At 36.1% G+C, this 21,287-nt stretch overlaps 1 protein-coding gene across 1 annotated transcript; it reads left to right on the top strand.

Annotated features, from left to right (window-relative positions):
- The first annotated feature begins 7,922 nt into the window (after positions 1 to 7,922).
- Positions 7,923 to 17,983, top strand: LOC133325996 (multiple inositol polyphosphate phosphatase 1). The gene is made up of 5 exons (XM_061534674.1): positions 7,923 to 8,346; positions 16,707 to 16,796; positions 16,860 to 17,101; positions 17,172 to 17,271; positions 17,414 to 17,983. Exons 1-5 carry the CDS (start codon positions 7,933 to 7,935, stop codon positions 17,975 to 17,977), a joined length of 1,410 nt encoding a protein of 469 aa, XP_061390658.1. The 5' UTR covers positions 7,923 to 7,932; the 3' UTR covers positions 17,978 to 17,983.
- Positions 17,984 to 21,287: the final 3,304 nt, after the last annotated feature.

Here is a 21,287-nt window from a genome sequence, read left to right as displayed (position 1 = left end):
TCCTAACATTGTTATGATGAAGATCCACCAAAAATTATACGCGTTCTCCTTGCGATCAGTATCATATTTCCGCCCTCTAATGTGGTAATGGGTTACTAAAAAATATATGAATACGTAACCACCTGTAAATATTTAAGTGTAACTCCCACATCCGAACACAAACGACAATATAATTGGTATTAATTTGAAGTTTAACCACTCCTCTTGGGTATACTATCAACTCGGGGTATATTTCCTTCAAGGGTAAATATATACGCTATGGAATACAAATTTTGTAATTTTTCACTCAAAAGTCAGGGTTCATTTAACCCGCTAAATATTGACCGATCTATATCAAAAAAATAGGGGTCTTTATTGGCCAGAACTCATCCTACATGCAAAATATCGTGAAAATTGGTCCATAACTGTGGCCTGGATCATATTTTCATATTATAATGGACAGACGGACACAGATGTCTAGATCGACTCAGCTAGTCGAGATACGACCATCGGTATACTTAATGTTGGGTCTAGGACCAATATTTTGCGGCGTTACAAACTATTGGGGCTGCACAAAGCTATAATACCCTGACAAAATAGTTGTGTAGGGTATAAAAACCATTTATTAATAAATTAAATTAAAATTAAAATTTTGAAGAAAAAAATTCTTGTGAATATTTTGGTGAATTATTACATCGATGAACTTTATTCTTAGTATGCCGACAAAATATTTTGAAAAGACCACTGTCGTTGTTGTACAGAACATTGTTGCTGATATATCTTTAAATTGAGATATCCTTGGGAATTGCTACCATGACACATTGACTCAAAGTAGTGCATTTTTGAACGGCCAAAATGTGAAATGGATGGGTCTTGCGGACTCTTTTTATTTTTGCACATCAAAAAACCATTAAAACCTTCGTTAAGTTTGACCGGGCCGAACTTCTTATACCCTTAAGAATGAGGTGCGCATTAGAACTCCCTAATTCGTTCAGGACATTTATATGTTCCAGGTGAATTTGCATCCTACTACCATATAGGTAGACTAGTTGGTAAATCGGACTGCTAGAAAATGCGGTTAGGATGGCATGACACAACTAATGCACAAAATAGTACGTTAGCGGTGATGGCTAAATACGTATTCTCTTTTTTCTCTTTTGGTCAGTCATTTTTGATGATGATCTCTCAGTTACGCTCTCCCAACACTGGAAGCTCTGTTCAACACTGGATGAGACCCTCATATGTGAGCTTAATAAAAAAATAATAATTCGGAATGCGAAATTACTGCCACTTCGATTAGAAATCGCGTCGAGGACCATTAAAATAACGGAAATGGTGTGAGATCTCTTTATGGGAACAATTTAAAAATGTGGACTCATTTCCTCTAGAGATATTTGTTACACTCACTGATGATAGCCCATAAAAATCCACGTTTATGGTTAAGAGAGTCTTTAACATTTTAAGCTTTTGGCTATGAATGCAGTGATAGTCTTCACGATACCAAAACAAAACAAAGCCGAACAATGAGTGGTGGTGGTATTTTCTTTTCTTGGGAGGAATACGTATATGAAAAATGAGCGCAAATATTGGTAAAGTAGAGCGAACTAGGAAAATAGTTGTGGCATTCCCTCTATGAATGAAATTATGAAAAATATTCATTAAAATTTGTTTTTGTATATATGCAATTTACAAATCTTGTATATAATGTACGATTCAAACTCGATTCGATTTCAAACTTTGAAATCGAGAATGGGTCCTGTTAAATTTTGCATGATATCCTGATTTCAAAAATTGTTTTTTTAATTTTCCAGGCTTATGGATATGATAGCCCTTAAAAATACTACTTTAAAGATGTAAAAAAATCCGTTTTTATGGCAATGAAAATCGAATGCTAGTTGTTTAAAAATGCTAGAATGCTAGTTGTTTAAAAATCTACGCTTATAGTAGTTTCAAAAAATTTCAGGCTTATGGCTACGACAATCCTTAAAAATTCACGCTTTCATTCAAAAATATTTTTGAAAAAGCCGCTCTTATAGCTGTATATTACGATTACGATGATAGTTCTTAAAAATTTCTATGACATAAATGAATTCCGATCGAATGTGGAATTAGTTCCATATTTAGTCTCTTTAACGAAATTTTTTTATGGTTTTTTATTTTTTAGATTAGAGTAATATTGCCATATTTAAACCAAAAATGTATCAAATCGGAATCTGGAGAAGATTAAAAATACGATCGGAATGAAAATACGAAATTGAAACCATTCCTATCGGAATCTGTGACACGCCCGTATATATTTTTTTAAATCGCCGGAACATTATGATTGTTCTTCAAAGTGTGATCATTTACGAAAAATATTTTTTTAAAAAATCGTATAATAGTCCTTCAAACGCGAATTGACGTAATTTGTTTCTGGTTTTCAAATTAACGAGAGGCTTTTCAAATTAAATAGTTTTTTTTTATATTTTACTCAAAAATATTATGCCATAAATGTTCCACAAAACATTGACCTCACTTGTCAAATAATTGTAATTTATGATTCCGAATTTCATTGAGGTTATTTCTTTAAATTATTAGATAAACATTTGAGAAAATTTCCAAATCGATAAATATATATGTTCAGAAATACAAATCATATTAAGAGAATTTTTAGACAGATATTGTTTCAAGAATAATGAGATTTCATTGATGATGTGTCAAAAAACTGGCATTTAACAGACACTGAAAAGAGCGCCAAAACATCTTTAATTTTATTTTGCAAAAAAAAAAAATATTTTTAATTTTACCCTATTCCGTAGAGTACAAAAGCAATAATAAAATAAATGTATTGATTATTTACATCTGTCGTGTTTTTATTTCTGGGCTGGGGATATTAAATCATTCTATCTACCTACAGACATACATACATAATATTTAGTATTTATAGTTAATTTTATAATTTTTTTGTTTTTTGTTTACAAACAAACAAATTTGTACAAACGTGTCTTGGTATTTAGATTATGTTTATTGTTAATTGGCATCCGTCTTCTTTTCATTCTTGTTTTTTATTATTTTGGCATCACTTTTACTTTTCACATCATCGAGTCATCAGTCAGTCCATCAAATTTCAATTCATTAGATTTTGTTTTTATTGGTAGTCGGACTGTTTTTTTTCGATTCTTTGTTTAAAAATACATTTTACAACAGGTTTCCTTATTTTAGTTTTGTTTCGTTTTTGATGTTGTATCATTGGGTCAAACTGCATTTCGTTTGAGAAAAAGACAGATGTTTGAATTTACATTAGGGTGTAATGAATGGAGAACTCTTAGAAAATATAACTAAATGAAAAAACTACTGAAACGAAATTGAAGGTTTTGAATTGGCTTAAATATTAATATGCCTACCTCACTTATTCATATACACCGACATTCATTCATACATCGACAATATAATAATTTGCTAATCATATTAATTCCTGTTGGCCTTGTGGTTCACTCAAAAAACGAATCTTCATTAGTGGTATATTAAGGAAATACATCATGCAATAATAACCAAATATAATAAGCTTCGGAGTAGCCAATAAGCCTCAAGTCTTTATTTTTGCATTCCACCCTAATATTGAGAAGAATTTCTCGATGCATTCCCTTTCAACGGCATTTATGCTTAAATGTATGTACGAGTACATATGTATATATATTTATTGTTTACAGCAGACGTACATTGTCCGATGATGATCTATGATGTTATACATTTGATTGTAGAAATGATAAACGTTTTATTTATTTATTTAGAAGCTCATAAATTTCTATTTTCAATTATTGGTATTTATGTAATTCTGAATTATTACCCTACTCTCTGTAGGGATGGCAAAAGAAAATATGTTTACTACTTGACAATATGTTGCAAGAGAAGTAAAGGAAAATATACCTAAACTCGAATAGCCTCATTTTATTATAGCCTTATGGCTATTGAGGTTATATACACTGTGCTACGGCAAAAATGTGCCTCTTCGAAATATTGGTTCAGACTTCATGTTTTTGGACCAAATCCGTTTCAGACAAATTGGAGTCGATTTACAAATGTGCGCCCGTCTGTCTGGCTGGTGCACACGATAACTCTCAAAGGTAGTAACCGATTTCATTCCAACTATGCACATCGTAATATTTCTTCCAAACTTAGTTTATGTTCGAAGATGGGAAATATCGGCCCATTTCTGCTGGTACCTTCCCCACAAATGGCCAAAATTGTGCTAAAAATTAATTGTATAAAGTCATGCAAACGGACTATTCGATTTGAACCAAACTTTGTACAACCTATTACCTTTACCAAGCCTAGATGGAACCCGAAGGTGAGACCCATTGATCCACCCTTCTGGTACTTCCCCCACAAATGGTCAAAACATGCAATATTAATCCAATACCAGGCTAATAGAATGTCGGGTTTAAAACCTTACATAACCTAGCATCTTTACCAAGGCAAGATGAAGAACGAAGGTGGTCCTTTCCTTCTGGTAACCCCCCACAAAGGGTCAATATTTTCAAGTCATGAAAACTTTCTGTCAAAATATTTCGCATCCTCCAAAAAATCAATTTGAGTAATTACAGCTCTTTCGGTTGGAAAGTGCGTTAAACAACTTCAAAATACAGAAATGGCTCAAAAACGTTATATTGGGGCGACCAATGTACCCTATATTCAATACCTAACATATTCGGTGTAATAACAATGTATGTTCAAAAGTTCTATCTTCAATACTGTGATCTATATCGTAATTTCAACGGACATAGATAATTGATATATAAGTTAATTGAGTAGAGAATACGACGAATATACCAAGACGTCGAAAATGAAATGATAATAACAATATCCCGAGATTGGGTATTTTTAAGGTTATATCCGCATTTTCCAACCGACATGTGGTATACAGACTTTTATGGACTACAGATTTTTTCATTTATCCATTTACCTTAATGATAACCATTATATACACATGGAATCGAGGTAAGTCATTTTGAACTCTTGAGATTGAGTTTACAATAGACTTAGGCCGTTATGAAAGAATCTTTGAAGCGTTTAATTTTTCCTAATTAAATCCCTATTATGGGCATCAAAATATACACATCCTGTTTAGGGTATTTTTCATGTCAGCATCTATTGGTGATTGTTCTGTGTTTTTGTTTGTATTTCAAACTGATGATTGGTTTATTTTCAAATTCAAATTCTTATTTATCTACAGCTGTTTAATTGGGTTTATTGTTTAGTGATAGGTGGGGAGATTGTAGACAATGAGGGGAGGCGCGGGATCTTAGACCATCTCACACGTGGGAATTTCATCAATAGATTTCATTTTTAAAATTACATATTGTGTCCAGAATTATTTCATATCTTATGTTAAATGGAGGTATGATTGTTAGGGCGGGTATTGGTATTTGAACTGACGATATGGGTTCTTATACAGATGTTCTGAAATTCAGCACAGATATTCAATATTATAATAAAAAATGCTCCGTGGAAGTGCAATATGTCGTTCGTTTAAGATTACACCGCAACAGAATGAAAATAGACTCAAAAAGAGATAAAGAGTTGCTTCGCTTGGCCGAAAGTGGTGAACGGCCGAATTTGGTTTTCTCCGAACATTCGTTGTCCAGCAGTTTGTAAACGATTATCGTGTTGACTTGCCAAAGAGGTCAGCTGAAAATTTGCACCTTTGGTTGGCCACCAGAACTCAAGCGCCGGCCATGGTGATGGTGTGAGCCGTCATAACAGCCGATGGTCGCTCTCCGCTCGTATTAATCAACCGTGGCATCAGAATAAATGCCGAATATTATTGGAAAATTTTCTAGAGGGTGTATTAAAGCCTTGGTCGTGCAAACATTTTGGCTGCAGACCTTGGACATTCCAACAGGACTCAGCACCATTGCAATCAGCACGCGCCACCCTAGAATGGTTACAAAATGATGTTGCTTGCGCCATTTCCAGCGCATAATGGCCACCAAAATTTGCGGATACCAATCCGTTGCACTATTGTGTCTGAAGTACGGGTCAAAATACCGCATAGCAACATTCGGCCAGCGTGGCCGTTTGAAGGCCATAATTCGTGCCAAAGGTGACCAAATCGAACAAATCTAAACTTATTCTAAAATTTGATGCTATTACCGAATTTTTTTGCTTTCAATCAATAAGATTTAAAAAAATTATGGCGTTTGACTTTGTTGCAGATTTTTTATTTCACCCTGTAAGTGTTAGGTACCATTTTAAGTATGTCGGGACCTTAATGTGGGGGCAACCCGGAATGCTAAATTACAGTCATTAACCCGGAATGCTAAATTAAAGTCATCAAAATACTGACAATGGGGCATTACCACAAGAGAGGTTATGTCAAAAAGTGAATCATTGTATTATAGATGTGCGTCATCCGTCAAGAACCCTTTATACCAAATTACTGCCACATCGGTGGGAAAATGCGGCTTAAGCCTTCAAAATGCAGAAAATGGGAGCTACACTAAAAACCCGAAATTTGTACGACCATTTGACAAACCATCAGAACCTCAAAAATCACGTTAGAGCCAATTCGGTTAAAAAAACCCGAGCAAACGTGACAAAAAATCGAATAAGAACACTAGTACTGGACTACTCATAAACTTGGGTTAATATTGATAATTTTTGTTAGGATCATTTTCTACTCAATGAGAATCCCAAACCTAAAGAAATAAAACAATTTGGTAGAAACACGTGCTCAAAATTCCCTAAATAGTCATTTGGGATGCAGTGTTATATGGGGTGTACCGTAAAATGTGGACAAATATTGGGAATTCTTTGTAGGAAGATTTTCTACCCAATGATAACCCCCAATACCCCAATAACAGCTTCAGAATGCAGAATATTGGGGCGAATCCGTTATATGCGGGATACCCAACAAATACCAAACGTTCTAGCTCATAGCTTTCAAAGCTCTTCTGATGGAGTTTCCCTTTTTTATAAGGTTCTTGCTGTTTTGAAATATAACGAATATTTTCTCCCTATCAAATGTTCATCAATCATCTAAGGGAAAATCGCACTATCAATCTTAATAACCTTGAACTCAAAAAAGAAAAAAAAAAATATTCAAAACATAAATTATTTAACATAAAATAATGACCCAGATTCCACACCTTTAATGGCATATTGAAATTTAATTAGTTTGTATTTCTTAGTCTACTTGGCCTACTAGTCCTCTCCACAGAGGCCAGAATAACAAGGAAATAAATTTCGAAGCTAACAAAAAACGACGGCGAATAGACATAAAGCACGTGTTAGCAATCAACTGATATTTGATTAACTCTTTAAAAGGTTTTCGTGTTCTCGATTTTCTTTCCTAGGAAAGAAAATTGTGACAGACCGGATGAGTGTGTGTGAGTGTTTGGTTTGGTATTCAAAAAGGAGTGCCATAAATACCACACGGGAATAGACTTTGGTTTAAGTAGTTTTCACATGCAAACTATGTTCGGAATTGCCTCTGATGGTTGTTGGTTGGTCAATATAAACATATAAATAAAAAATAAATATATTGTAAGGATTTTCGAAATAGTCAGAATGGAAACTGGGAGCAGCACCTCGTCAATCAAATGGAAGAATGTGTTAATAACATATTTTTGCTATGCTCTGTGGAATTCATTTAAATCACATAACAAATTATGGAGAAACACACACGAAAGACATTGTACAACCACCAAATGAGAAATAATGGAAGAAAGAAGGAAGGGAGGGAGATAGGAAAAAAAACATTGTGGGTCATTTATTTAAATAAAAATTTATGGATACTGATTGACTGTCTTTCTCACATCATAACCAGGTTAGGCTAATGAGATTTTGGAACGCTTTAAATCTCTTTACTAACAGAAGAAGGAGAAGAACTCTCCCCATTTATGATTATTACCACCAATAAATATTTTGAAATCTCTGATAATTTTTTTCGTTTTTTGTTGTTTTATTTTAGCCATGAATTCGTTACTCATCACCGCCTGCCTTTTGGCCCTGGTCATTGTACAAATTGGTGCTCAGGATGACTATTGCTTCGGCAAGGATAACTTGAGACCACAAACCCGCCACTTCACCTCAAAGACTGCCTATCAAATTGCCAAGAGCACAAATATTGAGAAACAATATTTGGTGCCCGGCTGTACGCCCCAGAAAATATGGATCTTCCATAGACATGGCACCAGACTACCATCGAAGAGTACAATTCAGAAAGCGCCACGCTTGGAACAATTGCGCGATTCAATTGGTACAAATTATCGCAAACGGGACGAATTGCCAGAGAACATTTTGTGTCAGGAAGATTTGATTGCTTTGAAAATGTGGAAATGGAATGCCAGTATTACCCCGGATATGGAAAATTACCTGACCAGTCAAGTGAGTACAGAAACATTGGATAATTGAATATAGTAGGCATTCGAAAAATATATGAATGAGATGAAATTTAGTAGAGTTGCTTAATTTGACCCAAGGATGAACCCTATTGAAATTGCTAAAAATCGGTTCAGTTGTAGATATAGCTCCATATATAGGTTTGTCCGATTCCACAATAGTTCACAGTTTTGTTTTGAAATCGATTCAGATTTATCTTCCATATAAGTTGAGGTCAATTTTGTAAAGCTGATTAAGAGAACCCGATGCGCTTAATCAAAATTATATAGAAAATCAAAATTCATTTTTTTTTCAAAAATAGAATGGGGGTCCCCCTTAATGTTGATTAAAATTAGATGTTTTGCTGATAATTTGAAGTAGATTTTCTTGGAACAGTTGTTATACCCTGCGCGTATTTTATCTAATCTAATGAAAACAAACTGGCGAGTATCAAACGTGACCTGTTTAAAAAAAATTTGCTAATGTCATTTCAGTCTAAATTTGTTTGATTAGATTTCCGTAAAGGAAATTATCAATTGAAACAAAGTAATTTATGACAATTATATAGCAAAATTATGTCAATGTTTTATGTTGGCATTTTACTATGGGCCAGGAATCCATTTTTTTTTCAAAAACTCAATTTCAGGTAGAGCCAATATAACGTTATATATTTCAAATCCGGAGACTTCGAGTAACACTTTATAACATTGTGGGTCACGGTTTACAAATGACAAGAGAACAAAGTCAAAATTCCGTATTTGTTCGAATATAATTTCTAATTAAACCAGTAAGGAAAGTAGTAAAGTAGGACTGGGCTGACTATATGATACGCTTCACCACATTGGTTATATTCTACATATGTATCCTAACAGATGTCGCCTTTTCGAAGGAACATTGAGATGAAATTGAATAAACTTAAAAATGTGATCATTATTTACATATAAACTAACATCTACACATGCCATTCTGTATCCTTGGCATAGGTTAACATGAATAGGTCGAAATTATATATAGAATATTGGGAGCTTGGTGGATCATTCACATAAAATCGGACGAAACTATATATGGGAGCTATATTCAATTCTGAACCGATTCTAACAATACTTCGCAGACATCAATCTGGACCTAATTCAGTACTCCGTGCAAAATGTTGTCTCAATAGGAATTTGGGGCATCATTCACAAAAAATCGGACGAAACTATATATGAAAGCGACATCTAAATCTGAACCGATTATAACAAAAATTCGCAAACATCAGTCTGGACCTAATTCAGAACTCTGTGAAAAAAATTTTCCCAATCGGACCAATATTGGGAGTTTAGTGTATCTTTCCCAAAAAATCGGACGAAACTATGTATGGGAGCTATATCCAAATCTGAACCGATTCTAACAAAAATTCACAGACATCAGTCTGGATCTAATTCAGAACTCTGTGTAAAATTTTGTCCCAATCGGACAAATGTTGAGAGTTTGGTGCATCATTTACATAAAATCGGACGAAAATATATATATGGAAGATATATCTAAATCTGAACCGATTTCCTCCGATTTCAATAGGGTTCGTTCTTGGGCCAAATAAGTGAACTGTGCCAAATTTCGTCCAAATCGGATAATAAATGCGACCTGTACTTTCTTCACAAAAATACATGGACGGACGGACGGACTGACATGCGTAAATCGACTCAGACTCAGAATATTCTCAAAAGGAACCATGGGCCTATCTCGATTACTTTTGCCTGTTACAAACATATGCACAAATACATAATATTCTGTACCACAGCGTGGTGAAGGGTATAATAAATTAAAATAAACTCGAGTTTTACTTTTGATATTTTGAAAATTTCCAACTTATCTTGGCATTTCCAGTTCTTCTCAATATCATACTTATAACAATGTATCATTAACAATTTTTTTGTTTAATTTTCTTAATCAGTTTGTATAGCAAATATAGAAATTGAAATAACTACTTACTTACTTAGCTGGCTTGTTACAGAACGGTTGTTCCATAAGCCGAGCTTAAAAAAGATTTCCAAGCGCGCCGGTCTTGTGCGCAAGTCCACCAATTTGGAAGACCACGTTCCAAGATGTTGTTTTCTACTTGGTCTTTCCATCTAATTCGTGGTCTTCCCCTTCTACGGGAACCATCCGTAGGCTCATTTTTATATGCCTTTTGAGCTGGGGCTTCTTCATTCATCCGCACAACATGGCCTAGCCACCGTAGTCGCTGCAGCTCAATACGACTGACTATGTCGATGTCTGCGTATAAATTGTAGAGCTCGTGGTTCATTCGACGCCGATATTCACCGTCGACGCAGATCGGCCCGTAGATCTTTCGGAGAATTTTTCTCTCAAACACCCCAAGCGCTGCCTCATCTGCTTGCGCAAGTACCCATGCTTCTGATCCATATAATAGCACGGGTAGTATCAGCGTCTTGTAAAGTGTGAGTTTGGTCTGGCGAGAGGTGGCCTTGTTTCTAAACTGCTTACTTAGACCATAGTAGCATCTGTTGGCCATCACAATCCTTCTCCGAATTTCAAAACTGATATCATTCGTTTTATTTATGGCGGTACCAAGGTATATAAAGTCTTTAACTACCTCGAAGCTGTAGTTCTCAAGTTCCACAGTTGGTCCGAGTCTACAGGACGTCTTGCGCGTTGATACCATCAGCTTGGTCTTCTCGCCGTTTACTGCCAGACCCACTTTGGCAGACTCCTTTTCAATTTGTTCAAAGGTGGCTGTTACCGCTCGCAATGTTCGACCCATTATATCGATGTCATCGGCGTAGGCGAGTAACTGGTGTTGTTTGGTGTACAGAGTGCCATTTCTGTTCACCTTTGCGTTTCGTATGACCTTTTCCAGTAGGATGTTAAAAAGATCACACGACAAACTGTCACCTTGTCTGAATCCTCGTTCGGTAGTGAAGGGCTCCGATAGGTCCTTTCCTACTTTAACGGCTGACCTTGTGCCACTTAAAGTTATCCTGCATAGCCGTATTAATTTTGCAGGAATGCCGAACGCAGACATGGCTTTAAACACCTCTGAACGGATAGGGCTGTCGAATGCGGCTTTATAGTCGACAAATAGGTGATATGTGTCGATGTGTTTTTCGTGGGTCTTTTCCAGGATTTGGCGCAGTGTGAAAATCTGGTCTATGGTCGATTTGCCAGGTCTGAAGCCGCATTGGTATGGTCCGATGATGTCATTGACCATTGGCTTCAATCGTTCACACAGCACACTGGATAGCACTTTATATGCGATGGGAAGGAGACTTATTCCTCTATAGTTGGCACATATCGTCTTGTCTCCTTTTTTGTGCACGGGACACAGGATGCTGAGGTTCCAATCATTGGGCATGCATTCATCTAGCCAAATTGTGTTAATCAGCTGGTGCATGCTCCTGACCAGCATCTGGCCACCAGCCTTGAATAGTTCGGCTGGTAACCCATCGGCTCCTGCTGCTTTGTTGTTCTTGAGCCGATTAATTGCTTTTATGACCTCATCTTGGCTAGGTGGTATACACTCTATACCATCATCTCCTATTGGTTCTGGGGTATCTTCTTCATCGCCACTATTTGATACTAGCAGCTTTTCGAAATGCTCCTTCCAGATCCTCAACACGCTGTCTGTATCTGTCACCAGGTTTCCTTCTTCATCTCTACAGGAGGATGTGCCTGCACCAAAGCCTTCGGTTTGGTGTTTTACTCGTTGGTAAAATTTCCGGACTTCATTCTGACTCCTGTATATCTCGATTTGCTCACGCTCACGTTTTTCTTGTTCTTTCTTCTTTTTTCTAAAAACACGTTTTTCTTCTCTCCTTTTCTCCCGATAATTCTCCATCACGTTACGTGTTGCTACTGTCTGCAGGGTTGCCCTATACGCTGCGTTTTTCACATCAGTAGCAATACGACACTCCTGATCGTACCATGGGTTTCTTGGTGGTGGTTTTTGGTACCCAATTGTTCTTTTTGCTGCAGTTTGTAGGGAGTGGGCAATTCTTTGCCATTGTGCTTCTATACTATTATCGGGACAAGAAGTGCTTTCTTCAAGCAGATGGGTAAGTTGAGCGGAGTAGGCCTCGGCTACCTGTTGTGTTTGCAGCTTTTCGACGTCGAGTTTCCGTGTTGTATTAGATCGCACCTTTGCTGCAACATTTAGACGGGTGCGTACCTTGGCTGCCACAAGGTAATGGTCCGAATCGATATTCGCTCCTCGGATCGATCGGACGTCTAAAACACTGGATGCATGCCTTCCGTCTATCACAACATGATCAATTTGATTTCTCGTTACTTGATCAGGAGAAATCCAGGTGGCCTTGTGTATATCGAGATGCTTGAATCTGGTGCTGCTAACTACCATGTTTTTTGCTGCCGCGAAGTCAATCAACCTCATGCCGTTATCGGATGTTTCTTCATGAAGGCTGAATTTTCCGACGGTGGGGCCAAAGATATTTTCCCTTCCGATTTTTGCATTAAAATCTCCTAGCAAAACTTTAATGTCATGGCCTGGGCAGCGATCATATGCTGTTTCTAGGCGCTCATAAAATATATCTTTGGTCTGTTCATCTTTATCTTCGGTCGGAGCATGGGCGCAAATTAGACTGATGTAAAAGAACTTCGCTTTTATACGGATTATAGCAATTCGCTCATCTACTGGAGTGAATCTGGAGACAAGGTCTTTTATTCTCCTGTTAACCATAAATCCGCAGCCAAATTCATGTCTCGTTTCATGGCAGCTATAATACAGGGCGTAATCGTCTGATTTACTTACGCCTATCCCTTTCCATCGCATTTCCTGTAAGGCAATAATATCGGCTTTGTACTTCTTGAGTATATCCGCCAAAGCGAACACTGCCCCTGTTCTGTATAGCGTGCGCACATTCCAAGTGCAGATTCGCAGATCGTGGTCCTTTATACGTTTGCGGGGGTCGTCAACATTAGGGGGGTTTGGTTTTCTTTTTCTTTGCTTTTTCATAGTAGGTTGGGTTTTCCGAGAGTGGGCAACTAACCCGACGCCTCAACCCATTTTTTTATAGTTCTTATGGGTGAACTCGCGGCACATATTAGCTCACTATTTCATCGGGTGATGAGAATAGCTCCCCAGGTGGCACCGCGGGGAGGTCAGTGTCCACAATTGAGATGAAAGAGGGACCAAGATAAGCCTGGGCTTCGCCATGTTAAAGCTAATCAGAGCCGTTGCTTGGTATCTATCATCCCCTATAAAGGAATTAATTTGCTTTACTATTGCAAATTAATTCCTTTAGTGCTTCAATGGAAGAGGAAGAGTAAAAATAACTAATAGTTGTTATTATCTGAAGTGGCTCCTTGAAGTTAACAAAGAACTATATAACTATCTATAGATTTTAGTTTATTTCCTTTATAGTTTAACATCTGCTTCGATTTCAGAGAATTTAAAATAAAAAAATATGATTACGTACATAACTTATCTAGGGACGTGAGTTTTTATGTGTCTGTCTGTGTTGCCGACAGATATATACCATTATCGTATGATATATAACGTATACAATTATCATGTCTTTGTATGCTTGTCCTATAACAAATGTATGCTTCGGGGTTCTTCATAAACTAGCCAAGGGAATTCACCCCAATAACAAAGTTTCACCAGATCTTAAGCTCCATTTTGTCGAATAGTACACTATTTGAAGTAGATTTTATACCCTACACAACAAGGTCATTTGGGCATTATTATCAAATGTAAAAAACAAATAGAAATTGTAGCAAACGTCATCAGTATAAAAATAAAACTTAGTTTCTGTCATTTCAGTCTGAATTTGTTTGATTAGATTTCCGTTATAGGAAATTATCAATTGAAAGAATGTAACTTGTGGCAAATATTTACTAGAATTTCTTTATATTTTATCTTGACATTTTTGTATAACAATGTATCATTAATACATGTTTTTCTCTAAATTTCTTAATCAGCTACTTGTCAATCAAACAGATACTTCTAACATCGGTTATTATCTGAAGTGCTTGATTAAAAATAAAATAAAAAGTGTCACAAGTTATTAGCAAACTATCTATAAATTAATGTGTATATAATTTGTCTTGTAGTTTGACATCTGCTTCGATTTCAGAAAATTTTAAATGATATCGAAGTATCACGTACATAGTTTATCTACGGCAGTGAGATTTGGTTTTCTACGATATAGTGATATAATCTAATATTAAAAAAAAGAAAAAACTTCGTTAAATTCGGTCGGGCTGACAACTTCATACCCTTCACCATAAAGTGGACTTGCAAAATACTTAAAATCTATGGGAACTATGCTAGGGTAAATTGCTGTCATTTGAAAACGAAATACAAAACTATAGGCATATAGGGAAATTTGGGCTTTGCATGGTGGCTATGCTGACAAGGGAACTTATATTGAAAATTTTTCCTGATGAAGGAGTTCCAAGAATGTCAAATTACAGCCTGAATATAATACTAAAATATAGTTCGTTGCAAAATGTGCCTAGAACCATAAAAATACCTATTTATACCCTACACAACTATGTTGTCAGGGTATTATAGCTTTGTGCAGCCCCAAGAGTTTGTAACGCCGCGAAATATTGGACCTAGACCCACCTTTAAGTATACCAATCATATCTTGACTAGCTGAGTCGATCTAGACATGTGTGTCCGTCCGTTCGTCTGTTCATTATAATTTGTAAACACGACACAGGCCACAGTTATGGACCAATCTTCACGAAATTTTGCATGTAGGATGAAGACCCCCATTGTTTATGGTAAAGATTGGTTAATATTTAGGAGATTAAATGGACCAAAAACTAATTTTTTTCTGATTTTCTAGTCGCTCTAGAGGCCGCAATTATGGCCCAAACATTGCGAATTTTTAAATGGAGAAGGAGATCGGGCCAGAGAATATGCATGCCTGCTTTGATAAAGATCGGTCAATATTTAGCGGGCCAAATGGACCTGACTTTTGTGTGAAAAAGGACAAAATGTGTATTCTATGGCGTATATATTTACTCCTGAAGGACATAGACTCGAGAAATTGATAGTATATCAAAGTGGATGGTCTTTAAATTGATACCAATTACATTGTAGTATGTACTCGGATATTTACAGGTGCTTACGTACTCAGATATTATTTAGTAAAACATTATCACACTAGAGACGGAAATATAGCGCGGATCGCTTTAAAAATTTCCATGAGGATCCAGCTATGGTCAAGGCTATTTTTCGAGTCGATCTATAGGCCACAATTGAACGCCGAACATCACAACACAACCAACGGTGAGGGGATTCTGGACAAGTAATTAGAAGGGCTGTACTGGATATTAGTAATATTGGCTGACCTCTAGAGGTCATGAGGTTGCAAATATCGCGAAATATTGCCCAAGCTCAGACTAAAGAACCACACAAAATTACATTTCCGTGGATGTTGTGTAGGGTATCATATGGTCCTCCCGGTCCGACTATACTGCTCCGCTCAGTTGTTTTAAATTTAATAATACTTGGACCTGAAAAATCTTTTGGACGCTTGCATTTCCTTTTAGAAGTTATGGTCAATACAATATGACACTGTGGCCAAAGGGAATATCATACGGCTTTCCTCCTACTTTTTTTATTTAATAATACTAGAACTAGGGATAAGGAACTCGATTTTCGACTAATCGAATTTTTGTATTGTCGAAGTTGACTTTTGATCTTTGAGGAAATCGAATAGTCGACTTTCGATTTTCGCATCGGTCGGTAAAAGTCGAAAATCGATTTTGAACAGGTTTGACAAGATCGAAACATCGAAAAGTGGACTTTTTATTCAAATTCAAAAGTCTAAAAATCTAAAGCTTTTGTGCTCAATTACGTATCCCTAACTGTGACCTGAAGAAACATTTTCATATTAGTTTTTTTTATGAAAGTGAAGAGAAAATTGTGTTCTATCTAATGGTTGTTATCCGGTAGACTCCCGCGAAGTTATGGTTAATACAATATAAAATAGTTGAACCGTTAATCACATGTTTTGTCCGGATAAAAGACCGGGTGATTATTCTTCTTTTGTTCGGTTTATAAATTTTCCCCGAAGACTTCAGACAAATAGTCGTGTACGAATCATAAGGACGTCCTACGATGTTCACACAGAGCAGTCGCAACATGACAAGAAACTGGTTACAATTTCCTTCGAAGTGCTTCTTTCACGAACACCTTTTGTTGAAGATGACTCGTCTTCGAAGATCCAGGGTGAATTGCTGCACTTGTTTCGGCTCATACGCATAAATTCACAATTAGTCATCTGTGACCTTCCATATGTCGTCTAGAATAACTTCTTTTATCAAACTTTATACCTTGTCTACTTATGTTCATGCTACAAATTGTTAAAATATATTTTCTTATTTTTTAGGGTTATGAAGATTTGCGCGGCACTGCCAAAACCTATCAGAAATATTTCCCCGAAGTTTTGATTAAGGAATACGACAGCGAACATTATTTGGTAAGCATGGCATTACAACTCTTCGCCGGAATATTTCTAAATTGTATTTTTCTCCTGCCATAGTTCCGCCATACCGACACTCAACGTACTACCGAAAGTTTCAAGGCATTCACTGAGGGTTTGTTTGGTGCCAACAGCGGTGCCGTTGCTCAAGATATTCCCGAAAAAGATGTACTATTGCGTCCCTATGATTATTGTACATCGTGGAGTGCTCAAAATTTCAAAGGAGATGGTTCAGAATCTGCTAAATTCCGTAATACTGCTCTATGGAATCAGACAATGGCTGATATATCGGCACGTTTGGGGTAAGTTTGCAACAACATTTTTTTTTGTCGACTGATATTTGATAATGCAATGGTAATTATATATCTACAGTTTCAAATATACATTGGAGGTCTCCGATATTGAATTGATGTATGATATGTGTCGTTATGAACAGGCCTGGCAAGTTGATCGTACCAGTGTTTGGTGTGCTGTAAGTAATTCGTATTTGAAATAATTGAAAGGGGTGGCGTATACGTGTTGTCGCAACGTATACGTTACAGTGTCCATTCAATAAATCACATTAAGGTTTTACAATTATTTTTTTCTAATTTTATATTTTTGTTTCTTCTTAGGCCTTCCTTCCCGAACATGTTACTGTTCTCGAATACGAAGATGATTTGAAATATTTCTACAAATCAGGCTATGGCTATCCCGCGAATTCCCGCCTTAACTGTCATGCCGTTCAAGATATGCTAGAGAAATTGAGCAGCAAATCCGCACCCAATGTTATCAGCTACTTTGGACATTCCACTGGTGTACAGACATTGCTTAGCGCTCTCGGTATTGATAAGGATGAAGTGCCACTGTTGGCCAGCAACTATGACCAACAGGGTAATCGTAAATGGGCCACTTCGAAAATTGATCCCTTCGCTGCCAATTTTGTTGCTGTCAAATATGAATGTGATGCCGATACGGAAAATAAGGAAAAGGTCATATTCTTCCTTAACCAGGATGCTGTTGATTTAAGTTGGTGCAAGGTTGGTCTCTGCAACTGGAATGAGGTGTTGGAACGTTACAGCCACTTCGTGAATGTCGATTGTGATGCGTACTATTGTGGAGATGGTGCTAATGCCATGAGCATTTCATTGGGCGCTCTCTTGATGACTGCCATCGTTTACTTAATTAACTTAATGTAGATTTTCCAGTTTCCTCTTTCCGAAATGGCAAGTTGGGGAAGGATTCAGCCCTGCGCCCATGTCGCCTATTTTGTATATTTCTTTAGTTCTATTCTAAAGTAATGAAGGCATAGTTGCACCATAACAATAACATTAATTATTTTCTTTAGTATAATTTAAATTATAAATCACAATTCGATGTAAAAGTGTACAAATATTTAATTAATTACTTTCTTTCCTGTTTAAATTCCTATTCTTATAATTTGTAATTACGTTTTTTTTGTTCTTCAAGTGTTATTTTAAAAATCGTCACTTTAATTTTTCCTGTAATTAATTTTCTGTATTTTTGTAGTTCTGTTTATTATTTAACATTTTACAGTGTAGTATTTTTTGTAACGAAACTATGAAACAAAAGCTTTATTATTTTAATAAAAAAATAATTACGAAAAAAGATTTTGTTTAAATTGGTTGGAAGAATTCAGCACGACAACTAAGTTTCGGGTGGGGAATTGCTGTTTTTTACTCAAAGGGCTAATATGACGACCTTTTATGGAGTTGAACTCGTGTCATTTCTTCTGAATGAGGGCAAACATGAACGACTGGAGAAAAATGAACTGTACATAGTACCGATCGTTCCTTTTTCGAAACTAGTTTGTACCGGAACAGCTCAACTCTAATGTTCGGTCAACTTTTAACGGGGCATTATCAGTGTATGATAGAGAGTCTGTTGAGTTAAAGGTCTCAATAATTTTTACTGATTTGCTGTTCTATGAACTGAAGAGTGAATCATAATGGATTCAAGGATACTCTTTAGCTTAGAGTTCGAAAAAATCTTCAGGAGGGAGAAACATCACAAACAATTTACTCGAAAGTTCGATGAGCTAAACGACATAAAACGATGGTTATTTATCACAAAGAAAATAGGCCAACTGACGACGTGGATAAATATGTTTAAATAATATTTGAATGAACTATAACAATTAGTTTTCAAAATTAAACATGAAGACATAATATCGAAGCCTGATGGTTCAGATGTTAAATAGGATCTGGGTTCTGGGAAAGGGAGAAATATTTCAGTTTCTATAGAAAATCGGACGGTAGTCTTCATAGCTGACATGACAGGGAGTCTTTTCAGCTTTTCCAGCTAATGCTGGTAGTCTTTATAGACCAATTAATAAAGTCGTTGAAAAAGAACAAAGCCTGTTTTAGTGTCCCCTAAACAAAATGAGGATCAGAACATATTATGAGAATTGATCTTTATTACCGAGCTGAAGTACAGGTAGAATTCTAGTAGGAAGACTTTAGGGTGTTACAGAAGATAAGGAGTTTTAAGATGTTCTGAAGCTTAGGAACTGGGAGTATATATAAACAAGTTGAAGAGTCACAAAACTTTATAAATGAGCTTATTCGAAGTTTAGGTAGTTTTTATGCACGATCTGAAGGCCAGGGCGTCCCTCTAGACGAATTGAGAGTCAGGCCACTATAAAAAACTGTAAAATAAGAATAAATAAAAGTAAATGTTATAAATGAATATAATTTTTGTGATTTCCATAGTCGAACTGAGGTAAGGAAGTTTTTATATAAAAGGGATATCCATTGTGAGTTTTTAAAAGTATGATACTGGAAATCTGCCAAATTAAGTTGTTATTCCAAGTGTTTTCGTTTCTGTTTTAAAGTTGACATTGACAAAAATGAATCGTTTAACTATCTTACAATGCATACAAATGATCAAAGCCTACTGTTAAAATGTTGATTCTATCACAGCCACATATCGTGCTTTAATTAACAAAATTGTCGTATTTGGGGTTTTGAGAAACCTCAAGTAATTGAAGGGAGGATATTACATCCAGAAAAAGTCGCTGCTTCTTCGAAAACGAGAATGGAACGACTGTTACCGTCGGAGTGCTATGGTCATATTATAACCGACTTTGTTGCCTGCTATTGAAGAATACGTATTCGGCTCCAGTATAAACTTGGTTCACAAACATCGCACAAAAATTAACAAAATGGCAGAACTATAAAATTTGATTTTTGGAAAATTACCTAATTTTACCACAAATCAAGTTAGAAAACCAGTGAGCAGTACAGTCGGGTAGGGCCTACCCTATGATTCTCTACACAACTTCCACGAAAATATAACTATATGTGGTTCTATATTCTGAGCTTGGGCAATATTCTAGATATTTGCACCCTCTTGACCATCTAGAGGTCAACAAATATTACTAAGATTCAGTACAGCCCTTCAAATTACTTCTCCGGAATCCCTTCACCGAGGGTTGTGTTGTGATGTTGTGAAAAAACACAAAAAAATTAAGTTTTCGGTCCACTTCATCCCAATATTATTATCTAATCAACATCGAAAATTATAGGCGTTGTCCTTGACAATACCTGGATCTTCATGGAAAATTCCAAAGGGAGCAGCGCTATATTTTCGCCCTATAGTGTGGTTACTAAATAATATATGAATACGTAAGCACTTGTAAATATTTAAGTGTAATTCCCAAATCCAATTACATACGAAAATATAATTGATATCAATTTAAAGGTCGACCATTCCTCTTCAGGGGTAAATCTATGCACTATGGAATATAAATTTTGACCCGCTAAATATTGACCGACATTATCAAAACAGGCATGCATATTCTTTGGCCCGATTCTTCATATAAAAATTTGTCCCCTCAAGAGGAGACTGTGGTTTGCATAATCGTCCAGCTTAATAAACACATGTATGGTATTTGGGGTTCTGAGAATCTTCAATAAATTGAATAGAGGCCATTACACCCAGAAAAGTCACAATTTTGAATCTAGTTTAGTCTGCCAGATCTGGAGTACAACTTACTCGTATGTTAGGATTATTGTTAGATACGACCGTTATATTTTCCTCAGTGATCTGTAAATATTTAAATCTTGGCCAATTTTAATACAAAAATTAGGAATTTGTGGGTGAGTATTCAAAATCCGCAAAAATTTCGAAGTGTATATTTATTATGAACCATACATGAACCCACATGAACCATAACTACACATTTACTTGACAGAAACGTTTTAGGTCTTTACAAAAGGAATTCTTGAATTCCATAACAACAATAGGGCTGGGTCCAATTTATATTGGTCGGGACCTTCATATGGAGACAATGTTATTAAATTGTGTGCTAGTAGGTTATTAATGTTCTGAAAATATAAAATACTGAATTACAGACACGGAAAACTGTCGAAGAACTGGGCTAGGAATTTAAATATATCATATTAAGCTGGCTAATTGAATGGGGTCAAATACATAGATCTAGATTGAACATTTTCTGGATAGTAGTATTTTATTCACCAGGAATTT

Source organism: Musca vetustissima, unplaced genomic scaffold (assembly GCF_032173495.1).
Source record: "Musca vetustissima isolate MV318-11 ecotype Yass unplaced genomic scaffold, APGP_CSIRO_Mvet_v1 utg2070, whole genome shotgun sequence".
NCBI classification, from domain to species: Eukaryota; Metazoa; Arthropoda; class Insecta; order Diptera; family Muscidae; genus Musca; species Musca vetustissima.
The sequence above is the reverse complement of the archived record's forward strand: the minus strand, read 5'-3'. Positions and strand labels throughout refer to the sequence as shown.

Excerpts from the sequence above, each read along its gene's own strand:
- LOC133325996 (XM_061534674.1), top strand. The coding sequence starts at position 7,933 with ATGAATTCGTTACTCATCACCGCCTGCCTTTTGGCCCTGGTCATTGTA. Across the intron at positions 8,347-16,706 it reads AAAATTACCTGACCAGTCAA|GGTTATGAAGATTTGCGCGG; the intron begins GTGAGTACAGAA and ends CTTATTTTTTAG. Across the intron at positions 16,797-16,859 it reads ACGACAGCGAACATTATTTG|TTCCGCCATACCGACACTCA; the intron begins GTAAGCATGGCA and ends CTCCTGCCATAG.